Here is a 16382-nt window from a genome sequence, read left to right on the forward strand (position 1 = left end):
CCCTGTCTATAATAATATGTTATTCCATTACATATAGGGCAGTGTTTTTTACCTAGTTAGTGTGCTACGCGCATATTACAAGACTGGCTTAAGGACCTCTCCACTCTAGTTCACACGACGAGCCATTATTTGCGCGTGACTCGGTTGCGGTATTGTGATTCCATCACATAACGGGACAGGGCGTCTACTATCTGCCCCCCGTTCAAGCATCACTCTTGGAGAATGAAAAGGGTCGTTCGCAATGGTCTTTGATCATCCGAGTGTACTTTGTTTTGTATATAAAACCGATTATTTTGACGAGTATTGAAATAGACGCTTCCGGCAACCTCTTTGTAGATAGGCTTTATAAACACGTAGCATTTTTTACTAGAAAATTCCCATGAGATATACTACCATAGTAGCGCAGTTAACTTTTATTAAGAAAGGAGAGAACTGTTTGGGCATTTATCTGTTACAAGATAAGGATCCATCGCGTTGTTACTACAAGCAGATAAATAGCATATATTAAACAAGCTTGGACGATCGAGAAGCAAAAGTCAGGAGAACTTTATGAGGATAAGGAACGGACCATTTGGTATCTAACGGGGAGGTTACTAATCAATGTTTTAGTGGCCAGCTGGGTTGTGTACCAAAGTTTTCACTTGTTCCGCAATTTGGTACCCTGGTTCCAGAGTCTCCTTTTTTCCTTCTCTCTGTTTAATGTCTCGTACAAGACAGTCGTTGTCGCCGCTTGGCGGCTCTTTGTCGCGGCGCGTGAGTAGTGAAACTTGGAGCCTTTAGAACCAGGGTAGCAATAGGGCCGCAACACGAAAGACCTCTGTCATCAGAGAACGTAGCCATGTGACTTAACATGCTTGCTTGTTACTGTGTGCATGCTTCAGTCGTGGTAGAGGGCGTGTTGTTTTGCAGCACTACGCATTGCATGATGTATTGTACGATCAGCCTGAAAGCAAATCATCCTTAGCTGCAGCAGCTCCAGCGGCTTCGCACGAAGGCTTTGTAACGCTATAGTAAACACTAAACAAATGACCCTTAATTGAGATATTACTTTATTTAAATGCATCCAAAAACCAAGGTCATTCAATCTCAGAACCAAAAATCACAATACGACCTTAACTGACCTTGAGACTAACTCATCGCCCAACAACCCCTCCACGGAACCGTGACCTTGGAGTGTTCAAATGAACGTATGGAGCGTGATATGACGGATGGCTTAATTTTGGTATTCTTGGCTTCCCGTCGGCGAAGGTTTAATTTTAGTCCGTGACTAGAAGTAGCCTGTGTTGTTATAAGCTCTACTGGTCGTGACCTCGTGTTGATAACCTTTCGTTCTGCATCACATCAGAGAATCCAGCATGCGCTTGAGGTATTACCCAATGTGCTTGAAGACAGTCATCATCATTTAAATACACATCATTTAAAATACTGCAATTGAAGTTAAATTTCGACGCAAATAAACCTGATATTCAGTGTTGTTTTTATGAAGTTTTCAGTAGCGAAATACATGCACCATGCCTTATTACTTATCAACATAAGTGTGCATTGTGATGTTTAATAAAATGAAATGTTCGTCTTTGACCTTGGCTACACAGGCCACTGGTTTAGACCATTAGAGATCGTTCTGACTCAAACTACTGCATTATTATTACATTGTCGAATACAGCAATTTGATGGACAGACTACTACAATAATTACTAATGCAAATGCAAAATCAACTATGTTTGAGCAACATTTTCAATCAAAATATTAATTATCAGGCTTCAATAATGCATGCTCTCGGAAATGGACAGTTATATTTTTACATGAACACAGTAACAAAGGGGTAACGAAGAGAACTTTTTCAACCATGAAGGAAGACGTAAAGGTATGACGAGTGGCGTGTCTACCTATACGCCCATATTTGGTAACAACTTGCACTGCAAAGAGCAGTAGAACTAACATTTGGCATTAAATACATTAAGCCGACAACCAAAATCACCCCGAGTCAAAATACCAGTGAAGTGGAACCTTTTGGCGAGACTATGAGCTTGGTTTAATAATAAACAAACACAAAAAAATTAGGGACGGAGCGCGTGCTGCCCAACTAGACACCGTCCACCAATTTCTATTCATTCCCCTCCCCCCCCCCCCCCCCCCAAGTTTAAAAGAGGTGTGTGTTGTGCGTAAAAACATGTTCTTCTCCTCGGTACAGTCCGATAGCCAGTTCCGTAGCAGTCCTAGTTCCGTATCACTCAGCATTTGTTTTTATCTTTTTGCCTCGAATATTGTAGATTTGAACAATCCAAAATTATCTAAATGATACAAAACTATTAACCTTTCCTGAGATATAAATCCAGCATATTTCATCTAATTTTGTATTCAGAAAGTATCATTATTTCAAAGCGATTTTTATAATTGTTGCTAAAATGCTAAAATGAGCGGCGTTCTGCACAGTGATCTGTCCCGCGTCACGAAAGTCAGATGAAAACAAAATAACTCCTTTAACAAAATGTCCTAATTTTTATACGACTGCTTAGAAGAAAGAATGTCTGTTAATTTGTATGTTTTTTTATGACTTGATGCGATTTTTTCGATTAACATTGCTTTTAGTTTTTCGTGCTTCCAGAGGACGTGTGGAATAGTTCCCTATCACCTTGCGCCCATAGTGTCTTTTTGGTTTGGCAGATATAAAAACGGGAAAAGGATTGATCTCAATTTATCATATTAATCCCAGTAATTTCAATTCTAAACGGTTAATTTTATTATGTGGGCCTTTTATTTCAGTCATTCGGCTGAATAAAGAACTTCATTTTAAATACAATCTCCTTGATATTGTTAGCGCTCGATAAAATATTATTCTATATTAAAATAATTACTGAAACTGTGATGATATGTCAGTATGCTAGGATGATTAAATAAAACGGCCAAGATTAACCATAGTTAATATTAGACTTACAATTCAAATTTTGTTCTTGTAAATTAAAAAAAGGGCTTTTTGTTTAGCTCTCGTGCACGGAAATTATCAAATTAAATCACCCAATTCTAGGCTCACCTTATCCTCTCCGTTTTTGCATTTTGTCTATTTTGCCGTATCAGTGTTTGTGTGGGTTGTGGCATTTATTTTGAAAAAATTCTATCAGACCGTTTTGTTTCTTGCAATATGGATTTGTTAGCGACACGCGAGCGAAAGCCCATTGACGATTGTTGGTTTGTTAACCTGCTGCAATGCGAAGTTAAAATCATTTTTATACATTAATTTTAAGCAAAAAGGAAGGGATGTGATATGTTATTCAGTAAATATGTTTTTATTTATTCTCAAATGAAAAAAACTCGTACCAGACGACAGAATTTTTGAGTGATACGGAATCATGCCCGCTGCTACGGAACTACTCCCACTATGGAAACAGAAAATACCATATAAATCAATAACATTTGAAAATGTGTAGTCATTTCTTTGCATATTATATGCATAAGTAAAATTGTAGTCGTCTTAGAAAAAATCATGAGCATTGGGCCCTCCGCAAAAAAAGATACGAAACCGGTCATCGTATCGCGTACTGTACATCCTAATGGTATTTGACCTTTAGCATCCACTCGTTGGAACTCATTAGACGACTATTCACCTTATTTGGTATTATTTTAAGGCTACTGGTGATATGACTATACTCATATAAGATGGATATGTGGATTCTCACAACAAAAAAAGGAACATGTGTCACAAAATCTCTATTTTTCTAGGACAATTCTCTCAAGGATTACCTTATTAGTTACATTAAGGTTGCTACTTGCTAGAATGAAATCACTTTTAAAAATAAGCAGGAAAACAAAGCCAGTTTCGTTATCTCTTGCTCTTGTTAGCAATCCCGTGTGATCATGCTATGGTGAGGGGTCGAACCATCGTCCATACAATTCCCATAAAGGTCTGATCCACCAGAAATTACTTAATTAATGTTATCTTTGGGAAATAATACCTTTTTTTTATTTTTTGGAGGACATGGATTCTTATCATGTGTTGATGACTGAGGGTGTGACCAATGTTCAACTTGAACCGGCTCTTACAGCAGCAGACAGGGATATTAGCTTTATTATCTCTGAGTAAACACTTGTATGCAAATCGGAGTTTCGGGTGATTGATTCAACCTTGCCAGTGAGCAAGGTAGCCTGGTTTTTTGACGCGTGCGAAGAGAGCGGACGACTTCTAACGTGCGCCTCTGAACATCAAGTCGAATCAAGGCTACGAGCATGACGCACAGGTCCGTAGCCAGGATTTTGAGCGGGAGTAGGGGGGGGGGAGGAGGTTCATTTGACCATTTAGGACACCATTTTTGGAAGCTTTAGCTCGCAGTGGTACTTAATTTTTCTTCATTAGAGCGAACCTTCCAATTCGAGTTTTTTTTTTACAACCCCCGAATCCCCTGGCTCCGGACCCCTCTCTCCTACAAACAAAACAAGAGAACAACAGGAAAATGCTATGAAGCAAATGACAGTGTTAGTGTTGGTTTGTAGAAAATGGGACTGAGCGAAGAAACCTTAAATCAACAAAACATTATTCACGTGAACTAAGCTTCGGTTTAGGGGTTAGGATGTTTTAAGAATCTCGCGCGGAGCCAAGTTCTGTAGTTATAAAATATATTTAAAAGATATAAGAATATATGCATTTATCATAACATATCAGAACCATGTTCTATTACAACAACAGGAGAAGCATCAATAAAGAGGCCGCGTCACGGGGTTTTCTGTGGGACACAGTTTGCGCAAAAACCTTCCATTAAAAGAAATTAAGAGGAGAGACTAAATACCCCCACACACATCCTTGATCATCATTTTCTTTATTGAAAGAGCTTCAACCCTAACCGTGGCTCACGGGAAGCTTTCAACTCCATGCGCAAATTATATGCGCACAAACGGAAGGAGAAGCCCCCCTTTAAAAAGTTGCAATTGAAGATTGATTTCATTTTAAAATAATACGTATAAAGGAGTAGGTTTTACTTTGTTTACGGAAAATGTTGACCCGGTAATCTCTGGCTTTAGTATGATTACTGGCGACAATAGTAAATACATGGGCTCTCAGAGTATTGGGAAATAACACGTTCCCATGCTATGAGACACGTGAGAGAGAAATTGGGGGCAAAGGACAAAAATCAAATCGCAAAGGAAGAGATGGACAATTCAGCTCTATACTAATCCAAATGAACCAGGAAGTAATTACCAAAGATAAGCAATCCTTTCTCACCTAAAAGAAAACGTGTTCCGTGGGATTCGGAGTGAGAGTGTAAAAATCATCACGCAATATGGGGTGGCTGATTGGTCTATACAATGACATGTCAATCAAGCCCCAAAAGCCCTTTGAATGCATCACAAGCCCTGCAAAATAGAGGGCGCTTGCGAAATTGTTTGTGATAACAAGGTGTATCAAATGGGTAACGTGTTGAGAGTGTGTGCCTCCGGTTTGATTAACCACATTTGTCAAAGATTATCCATGTTTGTGGCATGTCATAAGCGCTTTTCAGAAAGAACAAGTTTATGACTTCGCAATACCCGTTTAGATTCCAGCAGGGAAGAACAAACGAAGACTTTGCAGGAGATAATTCTTTAGATACTTCTCATGAACTTGTTCTTAAACTCAAGTTCAACATTATACAACAGCTTAGGGTTTTAGGATAAGGTCAAGGCAGATAGCCAATCAAAAAATACCGAAATGAAAACGACCAATCAGAATAAAAGTAAAGTTCATCTAAGTGGCGCAGTCTTTAGAACTCCGATTCGTGCCCCCCAAAAACGCGCAAATACCTTGATACTCTTGTTTTGTTACCATAAAGCAATCAAATAAAGTTTTCTGATTGACATATAAAAAATAACACTGTGAAAATGCGTTTTAGTAGACGTTTTCAACATTTGGTACATACCTTACAAAAGACCGGAAATCGTTTTGTCTGAGAGAGTACGATTTTGAAGGTAAATATGCCAGAGAAAGGGCATGATAACGAAGTACATACGGCGCCGGTTAGTTTGAGAATTAAGGCAAAGAAAACAAATAAAAACATCGCACTTCCGTTGTTGAAATAAACATACACATTTATTAGACTTTACATTCAATGTTTTGGTGAGTTCAAGATTTCAAAATAAAGTAATAGAAACGGACAAGATGGACTAGAATAGTAGACTAAAATGTCTGAATCAATTACTGAGAATTAGTAGATATAATAAAGCGAGCGTTAATAAAAACCCTCTGCCGTATAATTAGGAAAAACCAGTAAAACATAGCTTGAATAGATTTCCGAATTGCAATTACCCCAAAAATACGGGAAGACAAAGCATGTTTTTTTTTTAACAATTCCTTATAGTATACCAGTATACTGGTATAGACCGATGTTTGAATGTGATGACGTTTTAAGATATAATTGTTTCAACATTCACGAACAATGCAATATTGTCCCCGTAGATTTCTGACAAAATAATTGTATATAGGACAATAGTGTTTGTCAGTCTCGAGTATAAAAAAAGACCTTTCTAGACGTTCATTTGTTTTCTAGTGGTTGTTTTTATGAAAAATAGCATCTAATAGCATGTTAATATTGGCCGCAAGCTACTGGTGAACTTTGATTATCTAAGTGAACTAAGAAAAAGCGGAGTTGTTGGACGCGCAGGTCGAGTTGAGTACGGCTAAGTATATCACACCCTTTGCGCCCAAGCAATTAACGCGAGAGCACTATTCTAATTATTCTTCTGCCTGATATCTTATATTTCGTGACCCAAAAGTTCAATATTGCAATTTTCAATCGCTCGGTTTGTAAACACTTGGAAAATTGATTTTCAAGTCACGTAGCTCCATTCAATTTCCAAAGTCTAAAAGCAGATTTCAGTAAGATATACACTATGATGTAATCTCATTTTTCAGCGTTCCTGTTTCCCCTGCAAGCACGTGCCAAGTTGCCGTTCAAGCACATCAGCTCCAAGGCCATGGACATGGCAAACAAGGGTGACCTTGGTGGGACAGCGAGTCTGTTTTTGGTAAACGCAATGGACCGAGTCCTCATTCACCTTGGATTTGATTGTCAAGGTTTGCAGCTGACAGGCGCATCCATCTGTGACGGGCGAGCCGTATTTAATGGAGCATCCTGCAAGCTTGCGACACTCTGCACAAAGAGCTACACGATAATCACTACAAAGATATCACAACGAAGACTCACAGAGTCTAATCCAAGTTACAAAGAGCTACAAGAACAAGTTAAGAGAGATACGAATCAAAATGGCATTGCAGTATTTGGTAGATTACGCAGCCGAGAATCTAAGCGCAGTGATCGCCACTGCGCTAGTTGCAGTGATCTGCGCTGCAGCATGGCTGATGCGCTCCAAGGCGGGATCCTCCAGCCTTCCAGGTCCCTGGAGCTTACCAGTCGTCGGTAACATCTTTCTGTTCGGCTCCTCGCCCCACAGAAACGTCACCAACCTTGCAAAGCACTACGGAGAGGTTTTCTCCATGAAGCTGGGCAGTATGGAGGCCGTAATACTCAACTCCGTGGACGTCGTCAAAGAAGCCCTCGTGAAGCGCGCCTCCGACTTCTCCGGCAGACCACCACTACACACGTTCCTGCTCTCTAGTAATGGTGGCCGGAATGTCGCGTTTACGGACTTCGGAAAGCGCTATATCCAGAACAGACGAGCCCTGGACCTCGCGTTGCAGACCCAGACCCAAGACAGCGTAGCTTTCACAGAGAAAATCCAGGCCGAGGCTGATGCACTCGTGTGCAGCCTTCTGAACTCACGCAAGGAGAAATTCAACCCTTCAAATCAAATTGGTAACACTGCTGCAAGCCTTCAATTCCGACTGTTCTTTGGCGAACGGCTCCGATCCAGGTATTTGAAGGAAGCGCAAGAGTTGATAGACCACTCAACAGACTTTATCGAGAACAGCGCAGTTGGCAACATGGTGGATTTCATGCCATGGGTGAAGACAGTCTTCAAGAATCAAGTCCGAAAAGTCGAGGAAACAGTTCGAAGTTTGACAACGTTTATTCGTAAACTGCACCAGCTGCGGATGCGCGAGATTCAGGAGAAAGGTGACGAGAGCACAACGATTGCTGACACGCTGATAAAGATCAAGAAAAACCAAGACAAGTACTTAGCGAGTGATGAGGACGGGAATTCATCAGACGAAGATGACTTCGACAACGAGAGGGTCATCAATCTGATAGCGGACTCATTTGGCGGTGGCTATGAGAAATTAGGAACCGCTATGAAATGGTTCGTGGCGTATTTGGTGGCGTACCCTGAAGCTCAAGAGCAGCTATATCAAGAAATAGCGCACGTCAAAGGCACCAACCCCATCTCACTAGAAGACAAGAAAAAACTCCCTCTTCTGGAGGCGACCGTGCTGGAAGTGCTACGCCGCAGCTGCTTCTTGCCCTTCGCTCTACCGCACTGCACAGTCCGAGACACCACCGTCGCAGGCTTCAAGTTGCCCAAGGACACTATCGTGTTTGTAAACCTGTGGGGGTGTTGCCACGACCCTAAGTACTTCAAAGATCCGTTCAAGTTCAACCCTCTCCGCCATCTCGACACGAAACAACAGCAGGTTAAACCAAACTCGTGCATGATGGCGTTTAGTGACGGAGACAGGCGTTGTCCTGGTGAGGGCTATGCAAAGTCTGCGCTTTTTATCCTCATGGGAACACTAGTGCAGAAGCTAAGAGTCAGGAATGGAACAGAGGAACCTATCGAGGAGAAATTTGGACTGACGCTCCGCCCTAAGTCGCACTCTGTTAAAGTGCAAGCGCGTTAAATTGGCCAGGGTCCAGGCGAGGACTATGAACACTGTGGAAACAGTAGCGACCTACGCTAGTAGCACGGGGAAGACACGTGCTTCGAGGCAGTATGAGAGAACAACACATCTGTAGACCATCTGCAAAAAACAACTTCCAAAAGACAGCTTGCAAAGAGCAAGGAACAAATCCAGATATATTTTGGATAAAGACAGAGTTTTTGAGTTTTTAGACGACTCGATAATGGTTGAGGAGGAAATTGCAAAAAGACATTGTGCTAAGTGCCTAGGCATACGGAAGTTTTAATTTCTAAATGTGTTAACTAGATTTTTGGAGGACAGTTGAATCTAAATGCGGCATTTGCATATTGTTTGTTACAAAAGTAGAGGGACCCTTGGCGTCCCATCAAAATGACCGTTCACGCGTGACGTAAACAACCTTGACAAAGTTCTATGAAAGAGTGATATTTTTTAAACAATTTTTTATCCATTTTAAACTTAAGCAAAAATCTTATAAGATTTTAAAATGACAAAAGCAAGTTTGCTGCCGAATAAATAAAAAAAATAAATAAATTGTCTTTGATGTTTAGGCATAATGCACAAAACAGATAGGCACAGTTGTCCCTTGACCCTTCCCCCCACGACATGGCTTTATCTATTCATAGAGTATCAAGAGGAAAATGTTGATTCAATTTAAAAAAACAGAAAAGAAACTGTACCCATTGATAAACATAGACCTCTCACAAAAGGAAATGCTTTCTAGCCAGCTTGAGATTGACTTTAGTCTTCAAGTAGAGGAAACACCTCACACCCTCCCTCTTGCAAAAAATTTTAGTTGAAAAGTGTTAACACTCCCGTGATTAGATCGTGAGACTCGATATTGTTTTGACTAAGCCATGATTTGGTCCTTGAAGTGAGAACAGTAGTGACCACGGTAATTCTCAGTGAAGCGTTTTTAAGGGAATACACCAGCTTCATTTTCTTTTGCTTGCACATACATTTTTTTGTCGTTGCTCTTTGATTTTGTTTGAGGTTACGAATGGTAGGAAAGGATCGATAAGGGGGGAGGGGGAGGGGGATAACTGATAAATGAGGGAAAGGGGGGGGGGGAGGGTGAAAAGAAGCAATCAAAGGGAGGGGTTAGGGCGAGTAAAGGGTCAATTGAAGTGATGGGTTGCGCTTTTCATTTATCTTCCCAGTCGTGACTTCCAGGCTGCTGTCTTTAAATCCCGTTCTCATTCCTGGCAGCTCAAATCCCGTTCCCAGTGACCGAAATACTGTTATTCTTTCCTAAAACACACGAACTCGCTGGTCCTCGACTTGGTAGTAGCGAGTATGTAACAGATTCGGGGACGAATGACTATGAGGACTTTCGCCTCATCCTTTGCGCAGTCGCTCTAAAATCTGTCGAGCAAGTGTTTGAATAGACTCAACAGCAAAATTAAGTAGCGAATGAGAACGAAAAAAGATAGCGCGTGCATCGCGCCCAGAAGATCGCGTGACGTCTCGTCACCGATACACGGAAGCGAGGCAAATTCAAACTGACCTCAGGCGCCATGATAAAGCAGCTTCCTGCGCACATCCACGAACTTCATAATGCAAAAACATGACAAGCGAGCCCGATATAGACCACAAAGTATGGTCTACTGTTACTGAAGAAGATTTACTGCTTGGTAACGGACTTAGGCAGGTTTCTGGCTTAATTCAGACACCAGGCCTCGATTTCTCTGCGTTTGCGGATTGCGAGTTTCGTCTTGACCCGTCATGGATTGCTGATCTTGGCAAGAAATTGCTTCTAGCTTGTGGTCCAGAACATAGTTCCTATCACCAGTATTTCTCTTATAGACAGAAGGCTTTACTTGAATACTGGCTATCGTCTTTGAAGGCCTCCGCGCTCAGAGACCGTGGGAATAATTTTAGATCTGATGACAATAACAGTGAACAACTACAACATGAGCGCGAGGGAGACAAATCCAAAAATTCCTTCACCTCACAAGTTAGCTTGTTATTATTGCTACCACTGCTCGAATCGCAGAGTCGAACCGACCCCGCTTTATCTTCTAGCTGCATAGACTTGCTGATAAATTTTCTAGCGGATTGTTATCCAAATTCCTTGCGTCAAGAACCCAAAAGTTGTCTCGATGGATTGGAGAAGTTGTTGTGTACTTGGCTCGAAAGTGGAGATGGCCAAAGAAAAAATACTAACATAAATAAAGAAAAAGTCGTGTCGGCTTTGATAGCACTTGCATGTGGAAGGTAAGTTTATGAGCTCTGTGAATCTTCAGGATATTTTTGTAGAGCCATCAGGGTCAACGATCATATTGCACCCGTTCTTTCAAAGAATGGTGTAAATTAAAAGTCATTCAATTGTTTGTAAAACAAGACTTTTAAAACTCGGTAGATTAGCTTGCAAATAAAAATACTTGTGTAAAAACTGTGGAAACTAGTTTTGTTTTATAATTCATTTACACTATTCCCATGGGGGGGGGGAGTAAACTCTCCATAAAAGTAGGCAGGGGGGTCATCATATCTTTTAGGATGCTGCTATATCTTCTATTGGGTGTTCAAAGATTCGGACCCTTGGGGGTCTCGAAGTGATGGTGGTCCAGAGTGCTTGATATTATTATTGACAAAAAATCAAGACAATATCAAAATTACTTATTGACACTATTCAGACAGGGGTAGATTTTCTAGAATTTATCCATTGACATGTTGATGTAACGCTCCAGGTTACCATGGCAACTTGTCTTTTACGCATAGGTTTTCCAAAATATGGAATTTTCTAAATATTTTGATTCTGTTTTCTAGTTTGAGTGCTTCTTTTACATAAGCCTGCTAACTGCCTTTCATTTGGGCTTATTCAGAAATGTTTTATTTTCAAATTTTGGTAATTATGTGGATTGTGAAGAAATAAGAACCACCTCTTTTTTAATCGCAACCCATTTCATGCCTGGCTGAACTCATTTATATCATAATAACCCAAGCTTATGCTAAAATGCTTGAATTCCATGCTTGAATGTTGTCAGCAAATCTGGAGACCTGTAATGACAATTCTGTTGAATTTTTCAATGCAAACTAAAGTACAAAACAAGGGTAAAGTTTGAAAATGTGTTTGCTCCTTCCTATCGTGCTGTCACACCATGATTCTCCACTATGATTCAAGCTGAGTGTTTAATTTGTGTGCTAGGAAAATACGCAACATTGCAAGACGTTTTGCTGATTCAGGTTGCTTTGTATTCAGGTTTGCAATTGGGCCTTTCAACTTGTGTAAATATTGCGTAAGGACATGTTCGTTTTTGTTGCTTTCCACCACATTGAAATTTTGGTCTGACTGTTTTGGCCAGATTTGGCAGGTTCAGAAACTTGAGTGACAAATATGTCAAATTCAACCAATCATAATGCTGCGTTCATGGGTGAAGGCAGAGAATTAAAAAGGAGGGGATTTTATTGCCAGCTCTTATTTCTTTACACCCTCGCCCCAGTGGGTCTCGCCCTTCATGCACGCCCCAGAACTCCCAATATTTGAAAGCAAAACATTTCTGAATAAGCCAGAATAAGAGCTGGCTAGCAGGCTACGTTTAACTTAACCTTTATAGATGACTAAATCCACAGGGGCATTAAACATTTTATTCTTAGATGTTTGGGGCTTTTATAGTGCCTACATATTCTGATGTATGCAGTATGCCACTTTATTGCTGCGAAAAGTTGAAGGGTACCTAACAGTATATTACTTGTTTGGGAGTTTAAGAACCAGACTGTAGAAAACATAGCTTCCTGCTAAGTACAAAAAAGACCAAACAAAGAAAAATCATCAAATTATTTTATAGGCTCTAAGGGTTAATTAAACCTGTTCCTACTACTCTTGAAGCCATTTTAAAAGTGGTATTGTTATTCTTATTGAAACATGTTCTTGCTCTAATTCCAGGCTTTCTCTTGGATGCTTCATTAGACTTCTTCAAATTCTTCAAAAGACAAAGTCTGTCCTATCCTCTATCCCTGGGAGAGGCTTCCTGAAACGCGCTATTGAATACACATGCTCAGGTCTACTCCTTTGCCCCTCCTTTCTGCAAACTTCTTACTATCTTCGTTGCTGGAAACCAGAGTTACCATCTTTGAGTCCTGATGCATCGGCCTCCTGTAAATGCCCAAGTGTGGCTTGTAATGGGAAGTATATATACATGACATGGCCATCCAGGAAAGGGTTATTCAAAGTCGGCACTGGCAAGCAGGGTACAATAAGGTGTGTGCTTTGAGACCTTTTGTTTCACATGGGTACTTATTCTGTATGTCCTCCCTGTCACATGGCCAGTTAGTCTGCCCATCTTCCAATCAGTCTGTCTTTCTTTTTGTCTGTCTGTGTGTCTTGTAATGTTGACTGTCACATTGCTAACTCACCAGGGGCAACATTTACACATCGAATCCTGGTCTTGCTGAAGGATGGGTGGCAGTGAACAACAAGGTGGTTTTTCGTCCAGATAGTATGGATTCGCTTGGCAAAGAACAAGTTGGCTTTTTACTGGACCCATTAGGGTTAGAGGTTAGTCATAATTTCTTCCTGGTATGCATACTCTCATTCATGGTCTGACTTTCTCCCCTCCCTTGTGTCTGTTTCTTTGTCGACCAATATGTGTCTGTCTCACCCTCTGTTTGTTTGGGTGCCTTTCTGTCCCCTTGCTTTCTGTCTCTCCCCCTCCATGTGTCTGTCTGTCTGTTTGTCTACCAATGTGTATCTGTCTCACCCTCGTTTTAATCAAAATACTTTTTAGTATTCTGTTTATTTTATTTTAATAGGTGGAGTATGAGGTCAGTTTACGAGACAAGGAGATGTTGGAATCAATCCCAAGCAAGCACAAGACTCTTTTACTGACTAGTAATGGTACTCATTTCTTTTGGATCTTTGAGAGTACTACCAAGTGCTCAACGGAGGGTTCAACCACTGCCATCCATGTTCTTAAATTTGTGCTAAAGGTAAAGGAAAATGAGTTAGATATAAAGTATGCTACTAAAATAAAAGCCAACAAATGTTATCTCCTCTGTGTTGTTCATTACTTAAGATTATTTTTTTCTGTGGGGAATCTTGTAAGGTTCTCATTTAGAAATTGCTCATTCCATTCAACAGATCTGTGATCAGCCTGGGAAATCTGCAGTGGCCGTTCCTGTTGGCCGTTTGGTAACACTAAGAGCAAAGAAGCAAGAGACAAGCATGGAGGTTAACTCCCATGTGTCCAAGAACCTGGATGGTGAGTGTCACAGTACACAGGCCTCTCACCTTAACTTATTACTGTAGTGTTTTGATTTATTTATATTCATCTACTAAGAGATTTCAAACGTGTCAGCACTGGTACGATTTTGTTACCAAAAACTTTTATTGAGATATGAAGGTTGCACATGAATTTGGCACAAACTTGAGACCAGGCCTTGGCGTGCATCTACCTTTACATGTCATTCCCCTGAGAAATCCCTACAAAGTCACCATACAGTATCTAAATAGGGTCTATCTCTCGCTTGTCATATTCTCATATACAATCCATCTTCTTAAAACATCTTCCAAGTACAATAGGCAATTTGCACTAAAAAATCATGCGACTCTTGGAGTGGCAAACTTAACACTACTGTAATAAAAAATCACTCACTCACTATCCATTTAACTTCAGAGTCCACCTGTTGGCAGGTGTGACGGCGCATGGGGTTCACATGGGGGTCTTGCAGATTTCTTATGGCTTTCTTCCATGCCTTATATTCAGACGCCATGCTTTCCTTCAGGCCCACCATTTTAAGATCGTTAAGCATTAAGCCTCTTCCTTTGTCCTTCCGGCTCAAAGTTTCTGACGGAGGATACATGACTTGGTGCCTGTTTCACATGACCAAACCACCGGAGAACTTTGCATAGAGCCGTTTCCAGGCTTTCAATCCCGAGTTTGTCCCGGATGGTGTTCAAGCTTGGGTCATCCTTGGGCTTCTGTGCACACATCCATCTTTAGCATAGCACGTTCGCTTCTCTGCAGCCTTGCTAAGTTTCTACTCTTAGGAGCCCAGCATTCCCCAGCATAGTTCGTGGCGCTCCTGAAACAGCTCTTGTCAACCTTCCCCTTTGTGTGGAGTGATAGGCTTTGGCTTGATAGTACTGGAAGGAGCTCTCTGAATTCTCCCCAGGCAGATCTTGTTCTGGTAATTTTGGCCACCTTGCAGCCAAATAGTAAACAGAGTAATGGCTGTCCTGTAAGGCCTGAGAAGGACAAAAAAATAAAATCATTGTTCATTGAGAACATGCCTTTCAGACAAACATTTCAGTTCTGATTCTTTTAAAAGTGGTGAGTAAGTTGTTTTTGGTTGTTGTTTATTTGCTATCAAAATAAGCTGGAGTCTATGCTTTACGACCCTAAAGTCACCTCTTAGTACAGGTCGCCTATTGCAGTGTCCACTTGCTCTGGTATTTAATAAATACATTTTGTGGATTATCATGTCTCTCCATTTCTCAGGTGAGAAGGTACTTGCAATGATCTTAAAATCTGCAGAGAAAGTACCCCTGTACATCAGTAGCGACATGGTTATCTTTGTCCTGCCAAATTACTCCAAGGTTGACACCATGACAACCCCAGGACCTTTAAGGATACACTCTAAGAGTAAGTCTATCAGGCATAATGTACTCTGCTTTTTATTGTAGAAGCATGCAATTGGTTTCAAGTCTGTATGTAAAAGAGTATTAAAAAATCTAGCAAAAGTGTAAGTACATGTTTTGAAAAAGAGGGCTGATTTGTGAGGCTTGGGGGGGGCATGACTGTAGATTGACTGTAGAGTTTTCTCTTTTTGGTAATGTAGTACTACATTATGTCCACAACAATGTTTTCACATGTCATCATGTGGAAACAACTGAAAGATTCGGATTTAATTTTGCAATGCAATATACAATAAACTTTATTTAACGAGGGTTCACATAATAACCATTAAATTAAGACAGTTTTTTTATTTATGGCCCTCGGCTACTACTACAAAAAGATAATAAATGCTTAAAAATAAATAAGTTGTAGTAAGAATGATAATCTATGTAAATTGAAAATCTGTACAGGATATAAACATCACTGTCTCATCACTCTCAATTGTTTTTTTAGACCCTGTTTGTTGCTGCTTTTCATTGCTGGATGGCTCATTTGTGGGTGGTCAGAGTATTGTGGACAGTAACGCAGCAGTTTGGCAGAACTTAGTAGTCACTGGAATAGGTATGTATGAATAACCAAAATGTTAGATAAACCATCCTCTTGAATGTACTGTAAATTTTAATGGTGGCTTTTGTCACTAGGTATTTGCTGTGACCAGAGCAATGGTCTTATTTATGCATATGGCAACAACTGGGTGAGCGAGTGGGCACTTGGAGGGATTCCAAACATGAATTCCATTGAAGAAAGACTTTGTTTAACTGAAAACACAACTGGTAGGTGTCTCTACACTAGAATGTCATATACAGGTATTTATTTGTAGTTCAGGGGCCGGTTGCATAAAGCCTGAATAAGTTGTCCGCCCGATAGGTGCTGCCCACCAGATAAAATCCTTATCCAGTGAATAGTTATCCGGCGGATAAATAGCGTTGCACAAAGTGTGGATAGAACGCTGGATAACTATCCGCTGAATAGCCGTCATTTACAAC

The 16382-nt window shown here is 40.6% G+C and overlaps 2 protein-coding genes and 1 long non-coding RNA gene across 5 annotated transcripts in view; 2 read left to right on the plus strand and 1 right to left on the minus strand.

The window, feature by feature from the left end:
• Nucleotides 1-397: 397 nt before the first annotated feature.
• On the minus strand, nt 398-1328 carry LOC116620730. Its single transcript, XR_004297182.2, has 2 exons — nt 1122-1328; nt 398-943 (listed from the first exon to the last, which is right to left on the minus strand). It is a non-coding gene; the product is annotated as an uncharacterized LOC116620730 (long non-coding RNA).
• A 5600-nt stretch (nt 1329-6928) lies between these two features.
• LOC5516607 (cytochrome P450 1A1) lies at nt 6929-9512 on the plus strand. Its single transcript, XM_001636548.3, has one exon. The coding sequence runs from the start codon at nt 7229-7231 to the stop codon at nt 8759-8761; it is 1533 nt and encodes a 510-aa protein (XP_001636598.3). The 5' UTR covers nt 6929-7228; the 3' UTR covers nt 8762-9512.
• Nucleotides 9513-10117: 605 nt separating this feature from the next.
• The window catches only part of LOC5516610 (probable E3 ubiquitin-protein ligase HECTD4), a 46581-nt gene continuing 40316 nt past the window's right edge, over nt 10118-16382 (plus strand). For 2 of the 3 annotated variants that reach the window (XM_048727091.1, XM_048727092.1), the window contains exons 1-8: nt 10123-10996; nt 12666-12980; nt 13139-13277; nt 13532-13708; nt 13860-13980; nt 15220-15363; nt 15850-15957; nt 16038-16169. In XM_048727091.1, the coding sequence (XP_048583048.1) occupies nt 10347-10996; nt 12666-12980; nt 13139-13277; nt 13532-13708; nt 13860-13980; nt 15220-15363; nt 15850-15957; nt 16038-16169 (1786 nt within the window). In that variant the 5' untranslated portion in view covers nt 10123-10346. Of the gene's footprint in view, nt 10997-12665; nt 12981-13138; nt 13278-13531; nt 13709-13859; nt 13981-15219; nt 15364-15849; nt 15958-16037; nt 16170-16382 lie in introns of all 3 variants that reach the window. The other variant, XR_007307673.1, reaches the window with a different exon arrangement.

This window comes from Nematostella vectensis, chromosome 4, assembly GCF_932526225.1.
Source record: "Nematostella vectensis chromosome 4, jaNemVect1.1, whole genome shotgun sequence".
Taxonomy (NCBI): Eukaryota; Metazoa; Cnidaria; class Anthozoa; order Actiniaria; family Edwardsiidae; genus Nematostella; species Nematostella vectensis.